The sequence below is a fragment of the Crocodylus porosus genome, unplaced genomic scaffold, assembly GCF_001723895.1.
Source record: "Crocodylus porosus isolate Cpor-Errol unplaced genomic scaffold, CroPor_comp1, whole genome shotgun sequence".
NCBI lineage: Eukaryota > Metazoa > Chordata > Crocodylia > Crocodylidae > Crocodylus > Crocodylus porosus.
In genome coordinates, this window is record NW_017728920.1 from 5,092,138 (window position 1) to 5,114,574 (window position 22,437).

Below are 22,437 nucleotides of genomic sequence, written 5' to 3' on the forward strand. Positions count from 1 at the left end.
ATATATCAATAAAACATCATCTTCAATTGATATATGTATGAGTGTGTGTGTGTGTGAGTGTGTGAGAGTGTGTATTAGTAGTGTTTAATTTTAATTGCAGATTTTGCTTTTTTTAATCAGAGAATCTGCAATTTTTGTTTATCTGAGAAAGCCAGGATTCCTGGTACTCACAGCAACCTTTCTCCCAGATTACAATCTATAGACTTGGTGAAGCTTCAGCTTCCTAGGTTAATTGGCTTATATAATACCTTTAAAAAGTTATGAAGTGAATTGATGGAATAGCAGGCATGCAGATCACAGCAATACATAGACCACAGTCTGGGAACCCTTTATCTAAAGTGTCAGAAAGTACCTGAAAACCTTGGGATAGCAGATGCACTTGACCAAAATTATAGGATTTCCACTGTGACCTAGAACTATAGCACAGCTATTGCATATTTGTAGGGTTCTTTTAAATAAATGAGAAAAAATCATCCATGTTTTAAAATGTATGCAAGTCTACATATTGTAATTTCTACAGTAAACCCCTGCTCAAGATAAAAGTGCCTGAAAAATCACAAGGATGTATTTTTCCATTGTAAAAAAAATATAGATTTATATTGGGTCCTTGTCACATTATTTTAATCTTGTTCTCTGAACATTATACTTGCGTTTATTACAAAAAAACTTCCTTGTACTAATGAGGTGGGAATGATGTAAGAATAAGGTTTATATTTGAATAACCATTGCTTCAGAGCAGTGAGCTCTGGCTATGTAATGCATTTACCTGGCATGGCTATATGAAGCTTTCAGGCTTGACTCTGGATATGGTGTAGTATGCTGTTATACTACCTCGCCGAGAAATTGTGACTTGGAGTCATGATTCATCCCCCATCCTTTTTCTGCTTAGAGGAATAACTTAAGGTAAGCCTCATAGGGCATATCTACACAAGACATTTACTGTGGAGTAGATTAATTAGCTCCGTAGTAAACATTGCACATGTAGATGTGCACTGGAATTAGGCTGGAGTAAACTAATTAACTCTGCAGCAGGATGATACTTATAAATACAAGTATTATCCTGCTGTGCAATTTTTTACTCTGCAGCAACGCATATGTAGATGCTGCTTTGGCTGGGGCACAAGGCTGCTTCAGTACCAAGGTTGCCTGCTGGCTAATCCCTGGGCAGAGAGAAACCCTGGGCTGGCAGGCTGAACCCCAGTGTCCCTGCCATCCAGGGCTGCTCTGACCTGGCTTAATGTGCTGTGGTCCTGAGTGCACATTCAAATGGCACTCCTGGAGCAATAAACTCTGGAGTTTACTGCTTTGCATTAATTGCCCGTAAAGGAACAATTTACTTCTCACCTTGTACCTGAAGCCATGTTGGCCAGACGTAGGTGGAGAAGCTGTGATTCTCCCTAGTCCTTTGTTCATGGGGGTATGTGTGTATATCAGGTATGCAGATCTTGTCTTTGTTTCAGTTCCTAAGTCACAATCAAAATAGTTTCTATATAGTCACTGGGATGGATCTTAATCTTCTGTGCCAGGGGTGTTCAGCCCTCAGTGCTGTGTCATTCAGCATGTGGGGCTTACCATGGGTCCAAAAATTTGCTGGCATGGGAGCAGTGGCACTGCACCCCTGCTGCCAAATTTCCAGACCTATGGGAAGCTGTGCAGGCTGAACAGCATGATCTTGTACTCTGGATCAGGTATGTGGAATAGTGTGGAGCCCGATCCCAGCACACAGGGCTAGGTATGGGCAGCATGGAGCCCCAGGCCTGAGCTTGGCCTGAAGAGGCCAGCTAAGGGTGGTGCAGAGCAGGGGTGGACAAAATACGGCCTGTGGGCCAGATCCAGCCCGCAAGGGCATTCTATCTGGCCCATTAAAAAATGTAGAAAATTAAAATGTAATCTGTCCTTGGTTCCTGTCAAAGATGACAGGAACCAAGGGCAGTAGGACCCAGGGGAAGCCTGGCAGGCTCCCACAGCAGGGCCTGGCTGCCCCACCTCCCCCAGCAAGAAGCCCCAGTAGGGGCTTCTGGCCTGGGACCATGTGGCTCCTGGCTGAACGCAGGAAACTCAGCTAAAGGGTGGGTGTGGGGAAGGGCAGGGGACTAGCTGGTTCTGAGTGTAGAGGAAAAGTGGCACCTCCCCTGCCCTGTGGCTGGTGCTCCCTGCTGCAGCCGCTCACAGCCTGCACAGGGCTAAAAACCTGAGCATTACTTCTCTATGCATTCCCATATAACCATGCCATATTCTTGGGGAGGAGGGGTTGTAATTAATCTGAATTATATTTAAGTTAATTCACACTTTTCTGTAAAGTGGAAAAAGTCACTGAGTGAGAATATTATGCCATTGTCATGGTCTTTTAAGGTTTGGCCACATTTTATTCTGAGTTACAAACATTTAAGTCCGTTCTGAACAGACTATAAAGCATACTCATATTTCAAGACTCCTATATTAATAAGACTAATGTTTGATAATACTCAAGTATTTCTACTTTTGCCTTGGTGCATTTTTATTAAATAGATTTAAGATACATAAATTTCTGTGGTTAATAAAAATAAAATAATCTTTTTTTTTATTTCAGAGTTATATTTGTGCTGTTACAGAGCCCAGCAATGAGAATAAGTAATTTTCTGTTGAATTGAAAAAAAATCTTCCAAGGTTCCATGATCTTTTTCACCACTCCTTTTACATCTCTTCCACATCTCAGTAAACATGGCTCACCATGCCAGACCTTCCAGATCAGTCAAAAAGGAAGAGTTGTGCAAAAAGAGAACTAGCCAAGGCAAAAAGAAATCTAGCCAAGTAAGAAAGAAAGCAACTTCCACAAGGAAGACTTCTACAAAGGCCGGGAGTTCTGAAAAATGCAAGAAAGTGCAAGAAAATGATGTGAAGAAAAAGCAACAAGAAAATAAACCAACTTTAAATTCATCAGGTAGATTTCTCAGGAGTACTGTAACTAGAGCGTTATCTGGAACATCTTGGGTAAATTTGGAGAAAACTGATAATAATCTCCTTCAAAACCAGGATTCTTTAAATTGCAATGGCTTTACAATGTCTCTGCGTAGCCGATCATTCTCACACAGTTTGTCCCAAGCTTCAGCAATCACTAAAAACAAGACAGTTACAGCACCGAAAAGATTAGAAACAAGGAAAGAAGGAACCTTAGCTGAATTGGAAGAAAAAAACACTACTGAAGCAAGTGAAACAGTGTTGAAACCAGATTTAGCACAAAAAGAATTAACTCCTCTCGAAGGGGAGAACGCTCTGTGTGTTGTCAATGAAGATCCCTCTATTAAATGTGATAGTCAAGACAGAAAGATTGTAAGGCCTGAAATAAATGTCTCTACTTCAGACAGTCCAATAATTAGTCAATATTCAAAAGTGTTAGAGGGGGAATACAAAAGTGAAGACCTACCCCATAAGGAGACATCAAACGAACCCAACACAGGTAGTTTACAGGAACCTTTTGTTCAAAATTCTGTGTCTGTTCCTCCATCTTCTCATTCTGACTCTGTAATTACCCCTGAATCAAACTCAAAGGTACGTTTAAGAGATTCATGCTCATTTACAGAATCTTCTTTAAAGACTATCTTCGATTTGGTGCCTACTGGTCAAGAATGTGATTCAAATTCTGATTCTGTTGTTTCATCTGCATCAAATTCAGAAGGATGTTTAGAAAATTCAGTCACATTTGTTGAATCCCACATGAAAACAGACTTGGATTTAGTGCCTATTGAAAAACACAGTTCAAGTTCTGCATCTATAATTACCTCTGAATTAAACTCAAAAGAAAATTTAGAAGATCCAGGCTCTTTTGCAAAATCACATTTAAAGATAGATTTGGAGCCTGGAAATAAAGAACCCTATCCAACTTCTAACTCTGTAGGTACTACTGAATCAAATTCAATTGCACATTTAGAAGATTCAAGCTTATTTATTAAATCCCAGATAAAATCAGATGTGGATTTGATGCCTACCAGTAAAGAACCAGATTCAAATTTTGGCCTGAGCTATAAAAAAAAAGATTTGGAATCTGACACACAAAATGCGGCAGTTTGTGATTCATTTTCAAATACCTCTTTAAATAATCACGTAACGGAGGATGTTGAACCTGGCTCAGATTTTGGCCTGAGCTGTAAAAGAGATGATTTGGAATCTGACACAAAAAATGTGACAGTTTGTGATTCATTTTCAAATACCTCTTTAAATAATCAAGTAATGGAGGATGTTGAACAATCCATTGAATGTATCAATGAAAAAAAATTAGTTTTGGATTCTGGTTATATTCCTATTTCATCATCAAACACAGAAGAAAGTGCAGCAGATTTAATCCCTACAACCATTCAAGCCTTCAGTGGAAGTTCTGGACAGTCCCCTAAAGGCTGTATTTCACAGTTGTCCTCCAGCACAGGAAACTCCACTCTTGCCTCTGACAGAGACGTACATATAGCTATACCAGCTGATTTAGAGCTGCAACACAAAGTTTCTTCATCACAATCAGGAAATATTGGAATAAACTTGAACTTGGTTCAGGACAACAGGGGTGACATTATCAGACCAGCTGAGGCCTCGGATCCATCCTCCTTTATCAGCCCAGCTTATGGTCACCAACTGTCATATTCATCTTTGCTTCCTATGCTAGAAAAGAAGAAACGAAGACGTTGTGGGGTGTGTGAACCCTGCCTGCGGAAAACCAATTGTGAAGAATGCAGCTGTTGCAGGAAACGTAAAACTAGTCACCGGATTTGTAAAAAGAGAAAATGTGAAGAACTGAAAAAGCCGCCACCACCAATAACGCTACCTTTTGAGGTAAGCAAAGTCAGAAATAAATGGAATCTATATAAGGTTTGGGCTCTACCTGTACAGCTCTTTAAAATGTTGGTCACTGTGTAGTGTTGGACAATATATTAAGTACATTTTGACACTCAGAATTGAATATATGTCTCCAGTTACTAAGTCTTGTCGCTGAGTCTGAGTAATGTTTTGGTTGATCACGCCATATGCATGCATTTAACCAGAAGTGGGCCTGACATAGGTTTACTCTAAGGTTGAGTGTAGTGGCCAAAAGACCAAGTTAGACCCATAGATAATGTAATCAAAAACAGGAGGGAGCAGTGCAGATTGATGTCAAGTCTGAAGGGAGCTGGGTTATTCCCTAGCATTTTGTGAAAGTATCAGGTAAAACCCTGGATTTTATTCTAAGCAAAAAGCAGAAAAGAAAGAAGGGTCCTGCTTGCTTTTTATATGAAATTACAGAATAATTTTCCAGTAAAAAATAACGTGTCTGCAAATATGCATCAGAACTTCTGGGATCCAAATTCTAGTTGCATTCTCCTTCTAAACCCCTCCTTTTTTTAACCGTCTGTTCATCTGTGTCTTCAATCTCACTCATGCCTGCTTGCCTCCTCTCTACCGGTCACTTACCACATCCCACCCACACGTTCTTTATTTTTCAGTCTCCTATCTTCCTTTCTAATCCATGTTTTTTTAATTCACTGCCTCTTTCTGTCCGACTGTTCTTTCTGATAGTGAACACATTTTGTTTTTGCTACACCTAAACTTTTCAGAAGCCCTTGCCCATAGCTGGGACTTTCATATCTCTTTGCTGCTGCTTTGCATTTCTCTCCTGTATTCCACATCCATCATTCCTTCCTCCCGCACAATCAAACCTCACCAATCCATCCATTTCTTATCCCCATCTGTTCTTTATTCCATTAAGCCCCAGGAATAATTTGTCTCCTTGATTCATCATTTCTCCAAGCAATTAATTCTCTAATCCCAGTCTTTGATTTTGCTACCCAAATGAAGACTCACCAATCAGTTTTCTACCCTTGTGTCCTCTGCTGACCAGCAAGATGACCCAGTGCATCAGCTGATCCAAGCCACTTCTTCAGTGCACCTGACAAGATGAGCTACTTAAAGCAGCTTACAAAATTTCCCTAATGATTTTGCATGTAGCTTAAAGCTTTACAATTTTATCAATTAAAATCTTTTAAAGATTTGTTTTGTTTTAGTAGGGAAAATCCACATTTGTTGATTTTTTTTTCTGTGTAAAAAGGGAGGAAAAAAATGAGGGAATGAACAAATTTTATTTTCACAGTGTCAATATAAAGAAAATGAAATTTTGCCAAAATACAAGTAATTTATCCAACAGTGGCATTATTAATTATTTTAAATTATTTTTATGGAAAAATTGCAAAGAGTTCTACTAATAAATGAAATCTCTCTACCAGGTTGCCCATAAAACTGATTCTTTACCCTCCTCCCCTATAGACTCCCAGTCAAATCTCTGGGGCAGATTTACAACTCCAGCTAAGTTCCCTTTGTGTTGCTGAAGTCAAAATGGAGGAGTTATGGATTCCTCTAGTGTAGAATGCTCTACTATGTGAAAATTGTTATAGATGGTTTTATGCTATTTTAATCCCCTGCCTCTGGTGGAGGGGTAAAGTTAGTAGGAGATGGAAATCTGTCAGTCAGAGGGCCTGTGATATGGTACTTAGGAAACTATTCCAGCTGGGGTCAGTTAAAGCAGCACTGAAACATTCTAACTTGTCCTGGGAACCACTTGAGTTACTGGCCAGTCCCAAAGTTTGAGGAGGTGTAAGGTAAAGCAATTTTTGCCACTTCAACTCAGTTACTTCAAGCACAAGCTCAGCACAGCCAATTTGAATGGTTGAGGGGGACAACAGCTGTACTGCCTGACAGGTATTTCAGAGACTTCAAAATGATTTTTGTTTCATATGAGGGTGAATCTGAAACCTTTTGAAGACTTTGTGAAAAATAAGAGCATAAGAATCAGAACCCATTACAGCCAGTACCCTCATAGGACACTCACCTGGAAGGTGAGAGATCAAGGTTTTCCTACCTTTTCCTGCTGTTTTATCCCCATTCAAGGTGAATGCCATAGCCAACCAGATTACTGGCTGTTGTGGGGTAGATTTTTCTCAGTCTCTTCTGTTTGAGCTGTCCCACTTTGTACCAGTCAATAAATATGAAGTAGACCAAAGGAAGAGACACTGAATGTCTAGTCCAATGCTAGTGGCACTGACTGCGGAGGAGAATTGAACCTAGGTTTTCTACATCTCAACTAAAACACAAATACTTTTCACCTTCTGAAGTTTCAAGATGCATAAAGTGAGTTCTTCTGATGCTTAAAACTTCAAATTGGATTTTTTCTGGAAAATTCTATTTCAATGAAGAACACAATGGCTCTTTGTCAAGATCTGTTGTTTATAATTATTTAAAGTTATAGCCAAGCTGTAACACAAGCTGCAGAAATGTGAATTGACTGTAAGAATGAGCTGTGGAAAAGAATCAAAACATTTTAGGAAGTAAGTTGTTCTAAGTAGGAGTAAGTTGTTCTAAATGAAAGGGAAATGCAAAAAGTTTTTAGTCTCTGTCCATGGTATGGAAAGTAAAAATGTTTTGTAAAAAACTGGAATTAGGCAGGTTTCTATAGATTCCTGTTTTTAGGAGACATGAGTCTGTCTCATTTTGGTAGAATGTAAACGTTTTCTGGAGGTGACTCAGTGGGAGAGACGTGTGAGGGTAGCTATTCTCTGCATGATCATGAAGCACTGCTCTTTGCCTTAACAAGGGTTTTCTCCTGTAGTTTTAACTAGACAGAGTGATATACTTATATTCTGCCATGTACAAAATGTGTACTGAGGTCAAGGAAAGCTCTGCATGTCAAATGACTTCAGGACATGCCTCAGAAGATATAATGGTTGGTTTGATAGTTTCTGTCTTGCAGAAAGGATGATGATTTTTTTTTTATGATCTTGCATGGATTTACTGCTGGCAGGGCCCAGGTGGTAGACTCTCAGACTGCAGTCTCAGGTGTGTATGCCAACATGCATACACACGTGTGCAGGCAGTCAACTCGGAGGGAATCACTTGCATATTTGGAGCCAGTATTAGTTACAATAATGTTACTTCCATTAATTCATATACATATCCAGATACAATATTTAAAAACTATATTAGGCTTGCAAATATTACTTCAGAGGAGAAGCCACATGAACGTCCAGTGATACTGTACCTTACTGAATATAACAGATTTTACAGTGATGTGACATTATGAGAGCTAGATAAAGCATTGTGGGCTCTAGTTCACAGGTTCTGTGTGTAGCACTTTCATGTAATGGTCTTCATGCTTATACGTTTATGACATGGCTCTTCTGCTAATATGAGCTGGTAAAATTCAGGGAATTATTCTAAAATGCACATGATAAAAGGGTTATATAATTATGCTTTATATTTAATTCATGTTACAGAATTATTTTAAAACAGAAGAAAAACAGATTTATATCTAATTAGGAAATGTCTTACAATAAATATTACAGGAACACCTGGGGACAAAAGCATCATTGACGAATACATTATTTTTAATTTTGGCTTGTATTCATTGTAATGCTGACAGCTGGATCAAGTCAGCAGGCAGGAAAATTTTAAGTTATGTCACAGCTACCCTCTACTCAAATAGATTATTTACTTAAAAATGTACTTCCTTAGCCTCTTTAAGCCGTAAGTAGATAACAATGCTGATCAAGCTGGGATATTTTATTTAGCAGAGTGTTGTGCACTATGGCTGTGCTGGTGAGCCTTCTCTCATCTGGCTTACATCTGTGTGGTTTTCTGGTGGGCCCAGGCTTAGAGCCAAAGAATTCCATCCTGCCTTTGCAGGGAGCTTGGTATCATTTGGGTCCAATCGCTTAAAGTCTGACTAATGGACTAAGGAGGGACATCTCATTGTTCAGCAGCAAAGTTGCAGGGTGGCTCCAGTTTAAACCTCCTCCCAGCAGGAGAGTCTCTATACAGTTTGTCTGGTATTGCAGATGTCCAGAGGCCTTCTTGGGAGAGCAATGGAACCACTGTAGCTATAGAGATTTCCCAAAGCTGATGCCCAGATGAAGTCCTATCCACCTTCAGCCAAGACATCCCCACCTCTTCTGTCTCCTGAGTCTCTCCTTCTCAGATATGTCCTTTTTCTTGTTTTTCTTTTCTCAAGAGTTACTCTATATATATGCTGTATTTCTCTTGATTTAAATTTTGTATAAAGGTGAACTGAATGAAATCTGCCTTGTATTCAGCAATAATCCAGATAAGAATTAGCAGAAACTGCCAACTTAAGTTAGACAAGTTAAAAAGCCAAGGATATCAAGATGTTATATTTAATTGCTTCTTGTAATTTGAATAACCCAGAAGAGAGTAATAATAATAATAATGGTTGCTTCATTGTGTTTCTTTATAATGGACTGTCTGAAATTTTAATATGTTCAAATGCTATTATGAGAACCAGATTTTGATTAACATTTTCCATTGTAAAATGTTAGATTGTTAAAACTGAAACTTTTTGCAGAAATTTATCTGTTTTGATTAAACTTTTGGGAAAGTTTTTGAGGTCCAGAATGGAATTTCTGCTCAGAGAGAGAGAGAATTACTGGAATAAATTCAGTGATTAGGGCACCTTGTCTGATTCAGACCAGAAGCCTGAACCTTAGTCTTTTACATCCTCTCTCCTCCCTCTGCAAAAAATAAAATAAAATAAAATAAAATAAAAAAATTGAAAAGTCTCTATTTTGATTTGCTCCTCATCAGAACAAAAACAAAAGTCTCAAAACTCTGTGAAACCCAATTCTTGTTTCCCAGACAATCCTTATTATAATTTAATTTATCTTCCTAAGATATTTACTTTGCTATAGAATCTAGAAATACGTAAGCTTATTAGGGCTTTAAAATAAGTGTGCAGGAAAAGAAGAAAACTGCACATGATATTTCAAACGTAACTTTTTTAAGAAGGTGGTTAGCAAACCAACAAACTCAGACAATTGCTGCAATAGGCTGAAATTCAGCAGTCCTGTAAATAGAGGTATAAATTACATATCAGGTTCAAGTGGCAAAATGGTAAAAGCAGAGCATCTTCCTCTGATTTGGTGTACAGCACATATACAAAATAATTATAACATACACTAGTTTGGTATTCTGTGTGGTACTGAGAGTGAGGTGAATATAGTATAAATAAAGAAAGATTACCAGTTTGATGTCTAGTCTGTTTCAAAGAAAAGGTTAAAAGCAGTTTCAGAACTAAACCTGTTCCTAATTTCCAGGGCCAATTTTTGTGGTTTCACAATTAAAATGTTCTTATTTAAAACAAGAAAAATGAACAAATTAAAAAAAACAGGTATGTGCTCTCCCAAACAACAGAGAAAAAATGACTGGTACAAGGAGGCCTGAAACTACCTCAAATATTTTTCAATGGACAAAGTGGAAGAAAAAATAGATATTTCTTTAATTTGTTTTCAGAATAATCATACATGTTACTTAAAATAATAGTAGTCACTTCTTTTTACATGACAAAAGGAAGGCTCTTTTAAGGAGGAAGAAGATCCTGATTAATCTTAGGCCTACCAGTGAGTTCCATTTTTTTGCCATGCACACAAATCAATGTGATTGTCTAAATGAATCTACATAAATGAAAGCAATGTATTTTTTTCTGAATAGTAAAAGATATTGGGCAACTGAGGCCATAAACCATCTCAATCACTGATTATATAGCCAACCTTTTGTCACTGGCTGCTGCTTGTGATTCAGCCCCTGCTGAGGGCCTCACCACTCCCCCCCACCCCAGCAATCTTCAGAAGCATGAAAAGACTAGATAGAGAAATGCAGGCTCTAGGACCTTGGGAAAGCTTCCTCCATTGCTGTAGCTGGAGTCTGCTGCCCTAACCAGAACCCAGAGTCTTCATTGACCAGATCTGGCCCGCGGGTTGTAGGTTGCCAGCCTCTGATATAGGGACATTTATTTTCAATCTGGTTCTGAAACAATAAACCAAAGGTATTTTAATAGAACATTATAGTTGAATATCTTACGTTACCTAGTCCTAAATCCTTTCACCCTCAAAATACAAATTTAGCCCAAAAATTAGGGTTTAAATTGTAATTAGCTAATACCACATAAGACAATAACCTGGCAATGCTTCCAATTTAATTGGTAAGCTACTGCATGAATTGTGGATGAAAATTTCAGCAGTTACAACTGTATCTAATTTGCACCCACAATCAAATGGATCGGTGTGGGACTGTTCAGATTTGTGCTTATAATTCAACTGCAGATGCAACATGCAGATAGCTTTCAGGTGCAATTAATACCCCTTGAAAGAGATGGTTCCCTTTTAAAAATTTTAATTTCTACCTACTCTGCACAAACACAGGAGGATCACAGTGGCCCCTAGACTGACAATTCTTTGGTGAAGCTTTCAGGAAAAAAAATGGTAATACAAGGACCTTAATGCCCAGCTGCCATTTGTTTATGGCATCCTATTAGCAAATAGTGTAAATTAAACCCTCGTGGGTTAGGCATAGCACTGTGTTGTGGTGTGTCTTCTGTCATCTAACCAACATTGTGTCTCTTGTTTCCTTGTGCTCCCTGGCTGTCTGTCCATCCCCCCACCCCTCCCAACCACACCTTATGCTTAGATGCAAGTTCTTTAGGTCAAGGACTGTCAGTGCCTTGCACGTGGGTTCCAGCTCTGGCTGGGGCAAGTCCACACCACAGTGGGTGCCAGGCAAGCCGGGGCGGGGGCCAGGGCTGGGGCTGTGCTGTGCTCTGGGAGGAGGTGCAGGGTGTGCAGATTCCATATCAGTTGTGGGGCAGAGGGTGCTGACTGGCCTGCTGATGGACCTAAATAATTGCCCACCCCTGAGAGACGGCCCTCATCTTGGACCAGGACCCTGTGGTCATACAAGCAGTTACTTCATTATTTATCACTTATTTCTTGCTATCTTTGTTATTAATAATAATAGTAGTAAGAGTAATACTACTGCTAGTAAGGATGGTGGTGGTGGCACTGGGGTGGCAAGCACTTGATGAGCGCGGGCTCTCGTGTGGCCACAGGTTCTGGCCCCGACCTTTCTCCTGCAAAGGCCACTGAGGGCACGGGGGCCTTTCCAGGCTCGGCAGGCTTTGGATCAAGGCCTCTAACTTGGGGTGATGCTCCTTGACGCGTGAAGACAGCGGGGCCCTAGAACAAGGCGAGGAAGGCGGGCGGGCAGGTGAGGCTGGGCCGCCTCCATGTACCGGGGGCGGCCGAGGGGCAGCGCTTGGTGCCTGCATCCTCACCGGCGCCCCTGCCCTGCCCTGCCCTGCCTGGGGCGGGCGCCGCGTCCGAGGCGGGGCGGAGCGAGAGCGGGGCCTGATCCGCCGCGGCGGAGTCCATGTCGCAGCTTGTGGCCGCCCCGCGTCCTGCGCGCACATAGGACCCCTTTGTTCAGGCTGGGCCCGGCGGGGAGAGCGGCTCGGGCTGCGCTCGCGCCTCGCCATTGGCTGCGCCCCTCCGCCCGGCTGCTGTGGCCACAGCCATGCCCGGCCCGGGCCCGGCGCGGGCGGGCGGCCACTGCCGTCGCCGCTGCTAAGCCCCACGATGGGGATGCCCCGCCAGCAGCCTCCGGCCGGGCTCCGCCGCAGAGGGCTCCTCTGTAGGAGGAAGCAAGATGGCTACCTCGTGGGCTCGGCCGTGAAGAATGCGGAGCCGCACTGAGAGCGGCGCGGCGGGGACGGGGGCGCCGCGCTCGGCTCGGCGCGCGGGTCGTGGCCGCCGCAGCGGCGCCCAGGGGGAGCCGGATGGGTGTCCCCGGCCTGGCAGCTGGGGCGTAGCACGGGGCGAGCCTTGCTAACTGCAACGTGTTCTGCAATTTGATGTCTTCTAGGTTCTGACTGAAAACAAAAGGCCTCAGAGGAGAAAGCAAAGAGTTCTCAAGGTAACGAGTGCCGCTTGCGGACCTCTCCCCTTCCCCGCCCTCAGCCTGCCTTTCCTGCCACCGAGACTAGGGCTAACAGCGGGGGAACGGGCTGATTTGAGGTTTAAACAGTTTTCGAAGCTTAGCTCCTTTTTCTTGCTTTGTTTTGTTTTAAAGCGCAGGCTGGTTTTTTGATCTCCACCGGTTGTACACATAGGGGCCTGCCTTCTGCACCTAGCCAGGTCTTCTGGCACCCAGTCTGCCGGCTGCAAAAGTTTGTTCTCTCCCAGTGTGCGGGATGTTCCCTTTTCACCCCCGGGATCATTTAATACATGTGCCAGTGTAAAATGTCAGTGAGAGGGGGACACAGGCTGGGTAGCCTCATGACTTGTCAAAGGACTCCTCATAAAAAGGGGAAGTTGCTGAAATGTGAATATTTTGTATTAAGTATGTCAGACATCTTAATGGGAATTACAGATTGAATGCGTTTCTGATAGTTTGCAGTCACTAGATGAAGATGCTGTTATTAATACATTCATACAAAGACATTTATGTCACTGGTATTTTTAACAAGGGCCAGTACTCAGAGCAGTGAATCTAGCTTAACACTACTATGTTTGTTCCCTACAAAATTTCCCATAAAACACACAGATTATTTTTGCAATTTCTAATCCATTACCAAAGAGTTATAAATAGAAATATTTATGCCAGTATTCTGATCTTAGGTTAAAACTATAAATTATTGGAAGTAGACTGTTAAAGCTAAGTTCCTATAAATAGGAGTGAAAGGAACACATGCAGACATGCTGTTTTATTAAATACACTTTTAATTGACAACACTTTCAAAGCATGTGAACCATCAGTGTGAGAGTTTTATTATTTCTTTAAGTATTTTATCACCGTGTATAGCTTAACAATGCTGAGAATTGAGAAACTTAGGAAAATTACAGTATGCTAATAATACAGCATAATGGACTGGAATGGTTTTAAATGTAAAGTTAACTTATTTTTCTTATTACAGTTTAAATACGTCATCAGAAACTAACTTAATGCTAAGATTAATAAAATATTTGAAGAATATTTGGTTGGAAATGCATCTGGATTTTGCTTAATGATGGAATAGTTGCATGTGCAATTTAAAACATCTATTTTATCTTTGATAGTGGTAACAATGGTGGTACAATACCAGCCAATGTCCCATCTTTTCTTCATTTAACTGATCCATACACTTTAAAATTAAGATTTTGTCAAATCAGACTCATGTTTTAGTTATTCTTTTTAGTAAGTGCTTCTTTTGTAGCTCAGCAGATAGGCCCAGTTAAAACTTTTCTTAATTGTACAAAATACAAAAGACATGATATTGACTCTAATAGTAAAGACATGTTACATTGCATTGTGTAAAATGTTTCTCTGGTGACAGTGAAGCCTATCCATAAGTAAATTATTCAGTTGTGTAATATTTAATTGGTATGACAAGTCATATCATTGTTGTCAAAGTGTGAAAAGTACAGCGATCTCTGGTTTCTGTCAAAGGCAGATAGATTCTATCAAACATCTGCCCAGGCTAGGGCTTCATAGCATGCTTAAGAATTTAATAGCATGCTTAAGAATTTATCTTGTGCCTGTTTGTCATTCTGGGTTCTTAATTTGGTGGCAGGCTTCTATATAGCATGTTGTTTGTACCATCTCTTATCTTTCATACAAGTGCATGCAGAGTTTTCATGTTTGTTTTCTAGTAGAAAGTCTAATTTTTTAATAAACCAAGGAAGTTTTTTTTCTTCCATACTATCATATGTTAGGCATTGGAGTAGCAAATATATTTGTTTTGTTCCTTCTTTTGATTCTTTTGTACAGTTATTTTCTGGTTTTCCACAATGTTCTTTGTGTACTCTAATTTTATTCATACTTTTTGGTGCTGAATTTACATATGGTAGAAATTGTTACTGATCAACCAACTTATTTCTGAGTCTTTATCTTTGTCTTTATCCAAAAAGTATATATTTTTTTAGTTCTTTTAATTGGACTCTTTTTTTGTCAGCTGCAGTAAATATTTTGCAGTGAAGCATACATCATTTACAGTTTACATTCAAAGGGCCTTATAAAGATCTGGCATTCTGGTTATAGTTCTTTGTAATCCTTCTTTTGTATTAGGTGGCACTTGACCTGCCATGATGAACTGTATTGCAGTAATATCTCTTGAACTATAGCTCCTAGTTTTTTATTCAGTTATCATTCACAGAAGTGTAAATCTGTAAATGACACTTAACCCAATAATTATCCCGCTAGCAGTTTAAGGGATTTGTTTGTGATGTGATCCTGCCTGTAATAGTAAACTTTCCCATAAAAGATAATTTGTAGTTTCTGCTTGTTCTCAGGAAAAAAATACAGCTAACATTTTAAATTCTCTTTGGATGTTATTGAAATTTAGCTCTTGCATGTATGTATGTATGTATGTAAGTATGGTTAAGGTAAATATGTTATTAGGTGACTCCATATACTTGGAAGTATCGTTTGGTTAAATTTGTTAGGATTATTAATTTTTTTAAAATGATATTCTATCCAATAGAAAGTTGTTGTTTTTTTTTTAAATAAGCATATGCTTTCTGGCTGAATACAAGTTGCAGCGCTTTATATGTTAACCTCACGTGTAGAATATATCATTACCCTGTGGTTTTGATGGTTTTACTATTTCTGTATCTTACTTCTTCAAACAACAAGAATGTAGAGTCATTTAGAATATCCACCTTAACATGCCTAATATTCTGTTATGTTTTTCATAAATGTACAGATATTTTTGAAAAAATAGCCAAAATATTTGTCTGTAAATTCCAGCAAATAATTTATTGAAGGAAAAATAAGTTTGGTCTTATGAGGGGAGGTACTTAGGTTCAAAGAGAGACCATTTAGTTTCCCTTGCAAACATTATTTGCTGTCTTCTGTACTGGGGGAGTAGATACCTTTTGGATTTTATTTGATATGAAAGAAAAAAGTACAGGCAACCCCCACTTACCACTCTTAACTGGTTCCCAAAAAACCGAGCATTAAGTGGAATAGCATTAAGCAAAACCTGCTGCCAGCTGTACAATGCCCTTGAGCGTTATAACAAAACCCACTGTGTACTAAGTGGAATTGAGTTTCAATGTAAAACAAGCGTTATAGTGAAATAGCGCTAAGGGAAACAACAACGTTAAGCAGGGCTTGCCTGTATATGCAAAAAAAGTTGGTACCTATTATGGAGTTCATTTATTTGCATCTTCAACACATAGAAGTATGAAAGAGTTTGTGTCTCTGTTCGTCTCCCTCCCCCACCCTTTCTCTCTCTCTCTCAATATTTGCATTGAATGGTATTTGTCACACACTTTGTGATTAGTGCTTCCCTTCTTAACAATGTGGAAATGCTTACAGTCTCACTTAAGTCAAGTGAACGCAGAGATCAGAAGAATCAAATGGTTACATGTGGCATCGGTATTGTCAGAGAGATCTACGGTTATCAATATAGATAGTAGGGGGATCAACCAGAAAATCGCCCTCAGACCAAGATACAGCTGAGAAAGCAGTACAGTCCCAGGGTCTTTCTGCCAGGTTCTGTGATCCTGAGATTATGTTTTCAGTGGCTACAGCTGTTTGCTACATTGACGGAGGTAATAAGAGTCTGAGAGAAATCTACAGTTCATTCAAGAGTCAACAATAACTTACACAGTGCTAAGTGAGTATTTCAACTGCATGCATATACTTTGTGATTGGTTATGCTCATACATTTATTTATAACCACCATGCATATCCTCTCTCTGTGTCTGGAAATTAAAAGCAAATTATGCTAAATTCTGTAAAATCAGTTCAATCTAAGTTAAATCAAAAGCAGAAGATGACTCAATGTCTACTCTTTTGATTTGTTTGTAAATATGTCATATTTGTAACTAATAAATGTCATATTTTTAATAAAAGATGTTTATTTGTTTTAAACGCAGTCAAATTGAAGGGTTCTCTTTTCCCTTATTTGGGCAATTAATGCATACAGCCTTTTTAAAACCAGTTTTCAAATACAAAGATAAAGGCTAGCACTAAAGGCTTCCTGTCAGCCCTAGTTATAATACAGTTTTAGCTGTGAGGGTTTAAAAGTGATTTGCCAGGGAATGGAGACCGAAGCTCTGAGGTAAGTGGGGAAGTGGGTGACCAGGTGCGACCTGGAGGAAGCACAAGCAGGAGGGGGCAACAGGGAGGGCCTTGTCATTCTTCTTGATAAAGGGCAGTTAGCTAGTTATCTTCCATGTCTGTACATGAATGCATGGAGCCTGGGAAATAAGCAGGAAGAATTGGAAGTCCTTGCAGTCACAGAACTATGGCGTGGTTGGAGTAACAGAGACTTGGGATAGCTCACGTGACTGGAGCACTGTCATGGATGGGTGTAAACTGTTCAGGCAGGGGAGAAGCAGAGAAGTGCTTTATGTAGAAGAGCTGTATGATTGCTCAGAGCTCCAGTGTGAAACTGAAGATGGGCCTGTCAAAAGTCTCTGGGTTAGGGTCAGAGGGGAGAGCAACAAGGGTGATGGCATGGTGGCAGTCTGCTATAGGCCACCAGACCAGCAGGATTAGGTGGATTAGACTTCATTTAAACAGCTAGTGGAAGTTTTTCCACAACAGGCTCAGGTTCTCATGGGGGACTTCAATCACCTTGACATCTGCTGGCAATACAGCAGTGCACAGGCGATCCAGGAAGTTTTTGGAGAGTGTTGTGGACAACTTCCTGGTACAAATGTTGGAGAGACCAACTAGGAGATGTGCTTTTCTTGACCTGCTGCTCACAGATGGAAGAATTGGTGGGCAGTGTAGAAGTGGATGGCAACTTGGGTAGCAGTGACCACAAGGGCTGCTTGCAGACATTAAACAAAAAGCAAAACTTTACTTTAAACTCCACACACTCCTAAGCCAAGCCCAGCACATGCCCAGAAGAGGTAGCATGTTAGTTGGAATTGGCTTGCCTGACATCTGTATAGATTGGGCACTTCAGTGGGGCTTTTTGGGCACTTTTAGCCAATAGCTGATTGACTCAGCTTTAGATAAAAGTGACAAAAAGCCCTGCTAAAGTGCCAGATTTATGCAGACACTGCAAAGCTGGGTCACTGTAATGCACTGCTGTAGGGCACTGGTAAAGCACTTTTTTCTTTTTTAACATCTGTAAGCAGCCAAAATGATTGAGCTCAGGATCATGAGGAAAGGAAGGAAGGAGAACAGCAGAGTAAGGACCCTGGATTTCAGAAAAGCAGACTTTGAATCTGGCAGGTAACTCATGGGCAGGATCCCCAGGGAGACCAGTTTGAGAGGGAAAGGAGTCCAGGACAGCTGGTTGTATTTTAAAGAAACTTTACTGAGGGCACAGGAATGAACCAAACCAGTTCACAGAAAGAATAGCAAGTATGGCAGAAGACCAGCTTGGGTTAGCAGGGATCTCTTCAGTGAGCTTAAACAGAAAAAGGAAGCTTACAAGAAGTGGAAACTTAGTGACTAGGGAGGAGTATAAGAGTATTGTTCAGGCATGCAATTGAAGTTGCAGCCAGCAAAGGATGTGCTGGGTAACAAGGTTTCTACAAGTACGTTAGCAACAAGAGGAAGATCAGGGAAAGTGTGGGTCCCATACTGAATGGGGGAGGCAACCTAGTGACAGAGGATGCAGAAAAGGCTGAAGTACTCAGTGCCTTTTTCACCTCAGTATTTACAGGCAAGGTCAGCACCTAGACTACTGCACCTAAGAGCACAGTTTGGGGAGGAGATAAGCAGCCTGAAGTTGTAACAGTCTGCTATTGTAAAAAAAAAAAAAAAAATTAACAGTATACTGGGCTGCATTAGAAAGATTGTTGCCAGCAGATCAAGAGAATGATTACTCCTCTCTTGTGCACTGGTGAGGCCATATTTGGAGTACCGTGTCCAGTTTTGGGCCCCTCACTATAGAAAAGATGTAGACAAATTGGAGAGAGTCCAGTGGAGGGCAATGAAAATGGTTAGGGACTGAGGAACATGACTTATGAGGACAGGCTGAGGAAACTGGGCTTATTTAGTCTGGAGAAGAGAAGACTTGAGAGGCGATTTAATAGCAGCCTTCAACTACCAGAAGCTTGGTTCCAGAAAGGATGGAATTAGACTGTTTTCAGTGGTGGCAGATGATAGAACAAGGAGCAATGGTCTCAAGTTGCAGCAAGGGAAGTTTAGGTTAGATTTTAGGAAAATCTTTCTCACTAGGTGGGTTGTAAAGCATTGGAACAGGTTACCCAGAGGGATTGTAGAATCTCCATTGCTGGAAGTTTTTAAGACCTGGCTAGACCCTGGCTGGGGTAATCCCTTGAGGTCCCTTCCAATCCTAATTTTCTATGATTCTATGATACACATATGAGTTTATACAAATATTAACAGAAGGCAAGAAAAACAATGAATATGACCATGTTTTTAGTGAGCTTGGATTGAACTGATCTTAGGCCACTTGTTCAAACTCGATATATGGTATATGTTTTTAGTGCAGAATGTCTGCCAAAATACATAGTTGAAAGTAATTCATTTTTATTACTTTTTTTATAAGATATCAGCAAGTCAATGGAAAGTGTCCCAATGTCAAAATCTTGCTGAGGAAGAAGATAGAGTGGTGCTACATGTATTGGAAATTATACAGTCCAGAAAATTACCACCAGACACTTTGTTTTTAAAAGGACACTGTAAATTTGATATCTAGCCAAATAAAGAGAACATTTGTAAAAATATGTTTCAAGTGTTGGCTGCAAGTCTGTCTGACATTTTTTGTGCTCTTTTTCTATAAAAGCCCCTCCTCATAAGAGCATTTCTTGTACTTTTACTGTGTGAAAGGCTTACACAAATAAAAAAGATTATCAATAGAGGTAGAAGCAAAGCCTGTAAAGAGCTAAGTCTTGTTATTTATAATGCGCAAATGAAAAAAGAGAAGTCTCTTTTATTCGTATTTATCTGGTTCACGGTTGGCAACCTGCTGAGCCACTGGATCTGGGTTGTAGAGTGGGGGCTTTAACAGTGAGGGCCTTTGCCTGCCCTGTGGCCAGCAGAGAGAAGCAGCAGCCAGGAGAAAAAGCACCTGCCGGGTTCTAGTGCTGGCCAGCCTCAGACTTCAGCTGGGTTGTTCTGGCCCACCACTGGAAAATACTGCCAACCCTGATTTAGTTATTTGTAACAACAATAAATAAATAGCAAATAATCAGGCTGTGGTGAAAAATCTTTTTCCAGAGTTCTTTTTAGCCTGAGTTCTAACCTCCAGTTCTTTCAGGGAACACTGGGGGAGGGCTGTGTGTGAGCATGTTTTTGCTGTAAATAGTTGTTATAAATAATTTCATTAAGTAGGACATTCAGATGCCCTTTTCACTCCTGTGGAAGATGGCAACCTGGGACTGGCAGCAGGCTTCAGAAACTGTTCCCTGATTGATTCTGGGGTAACATTATGTTTACTTTTGTTAGGTTAGTGTTGGCTCTTGTGTTCACAGCTGTCATTTTATAACAGTTTTGTTGCAAGTCTGGTTTGACTGCCTTGGAAGAAAGAGTGAGACTATGAGAAAGCAGGGGAGCGGGGAAAGGATAACGCCAGAAAGAACAGAGCTGGAGAGAAAGGGTAGTCTCAAGGCGAACAGAGTGAGAAAAGGATCTCCAGGAAGAATGACAGAGGGAACTTCAGTGGCACAATAAAGACTGCTTGGAGCTGAGTAGTCTGCTGTGGTGTTTGAAAAAGAAAAAGAACCCCTTCCTGGGAGCTGACCAAAAGAAAGGAATGTTCTGAATTGGGGTGCTACAGGTACCTGGGGAAGTTATGGACAGGGTAGAGTCAGGGTCTCAGAACCAGGAGCTTCAGCCATGTAAAACTATACCAGTACTATGGTTTTAGGTGGTCCTGTGAGAAGGGGGGACCAGAGAAGCCTTCTTCTTGGGGAGTCCCAAGGCAGAGCTTTCCCCTCAGAAATGGAATGATCCATGACAAAGGCAGGTGTAATTTTTTTTTCTTTTTTCTTTTTAAGTTGATTATGTCCTGTAATTTTATAAGCCTAATTTTTCCCTCCATTACGCTGGTGCAACTAAACTGAAGTCAGTGGGATAGTAATAGTGTAAGGAAGGCTCTGATCCTGTACAAGTATCTCTACTAATATCTTTACCATGTGATTCAGCTGAACTCATTCAGACACTCTTATATTGCAAGCGTTGCTAAACTGGGCTCTACGACTTCAATCATAGATTACAAAGTCCTTTACCTTTATAATCCTTGATTCTGCAATACAGTCTGTAGCCCAGATCTAATGCAAATCTAACTTGAAAAAGAAATATGCAAGAGAGACATACCGAGGTGTGGGTAATATCAATGGTTCATTCATGTATCATTACAAATTTTTGATAAAATTGTAGCAATACAGAATAAGCCTATGAACCCAAATATACTGCTCTGTTAATATTGTCTATGGAATTTTTTAATTCTACATTTTAAGTTGACAGATTTCAAAAGCAAGGTGTACAATTTTGCCTATAATTAAATAAACCCATACCCTCACCAATTTAAAACTTTTAATAAAAATGTAAAATTATTTTTGTCATTTACTAATCATTTAGACTAAAGTAACTGTGTTCACTAAATAGGTCAGTTGTTCTTTCAATACCTAAGAGAGAAAATCAGTGAAAAATTTCCCAATGATTCAGTGGTGACGGGATTCCTTCGCTGGTGTTCACATTTTTTTTTTTTTTTTTAAGAATCGAGGACTTCATCTTGCAGGTACTACTCAGGCAAAGTTCCTAATGACCTCAGGAAGAGTTTGGGCCTGTGTAAAGATGTTAGCGTTTGACCTACATTAAATAAATCCCTTATGATAAATAATACCTTAAAACAAAATAAATTAAAATGAAAATTACAATCCTGTGTTAGTATAGGGACCAAACTTAAATTGAATCACAATCTATTCATCTTTATGACAGCATTAATATTATTATACATTCTTGAGGAAATAATTGAACAATTACCCCATGTAACTGATGTAACTGATTGATAACATTTTTCAGTGCTAGCTTAAAGTTCTGAAGTTGGTGTGGCATCATAGATGGTTGCTTAGGAACTCAAATGTATTCGTGTTTCATTCCTGGTATCTGTATCTAAATCTAGTATAATGTTTATTATTTAATGTTATATGGTGATATTTGGTAATAATTTTAGTTTTTGTAAAAATGAAAAATTTATAGAATTGTACTCCAAAAGAAAAGTTTCCCTGCATCCTAAAAAGCAATCAAAACAATTTAATAATTGGGTACAAATAGTCTTAGTCCTGCTGTTCAAACATTGCAGCATTGTTCTATTGTAGGGGTCTGCAATGTAAAGTTCGTAGGCCAGATCTGGTCCATAGAGCCACTGGATCTGGCCCACAGAGCTGCAGGGCTTTGCCTGTGCCTGTGCTGGAGCTGAGCAGCAAGGACCTGCACCAGGACCAGGCAGTTGAAGCTGCGTGTGCCACTGCTAGTTCTCCCTGCCCTCCTTCCCCCTCCCTAAAGCTGTAGCTTCAGCACAGCGTTCAGCTAGAGAGAAGAGAAATCAGGACTCATAGTAGAGATGATATCTTTTATTAGACCAACCAGAGTTTTGCAAAAAACAATCTTTAATTGCAAGTTTTAAGTCACAAACACCCTTCATCAGGCATCAGAGAAAAGACTGTAAAAGTTCTCCTGGGTAGAAAT

General features: G+C 40.1%; 1 protein-coding gene across 1 annotated transcript in view; it reads left to right on the forward strand.

Moving 5' to 3' along the window:
- The first annotated feature begins 2,657 nt into the window (after positions 1–2,657).
- TET1 (tet methylcytosine dioxygenase 1) overlaps positions 2,658–22,437 on the forward strand; it is a 140,054-nt gene continuing 120,274 nt past the window's right edge. Inside the window, exons 1-2 of the mRNA XM_019538504.1 lie at positions 2,658–4,797; positions 12,697–12,747. Coding sequence (XP_019394049.1) covers positions 2,701–4,797; positions 12,697–12,747 — 2,148 coding nt within the window. The 5' untranslated portion in view covers positions 2,658–2,700. The remainder of the gene's footprint in view (positions 4,798–12,696; positions 12,748–22,437) is intronic.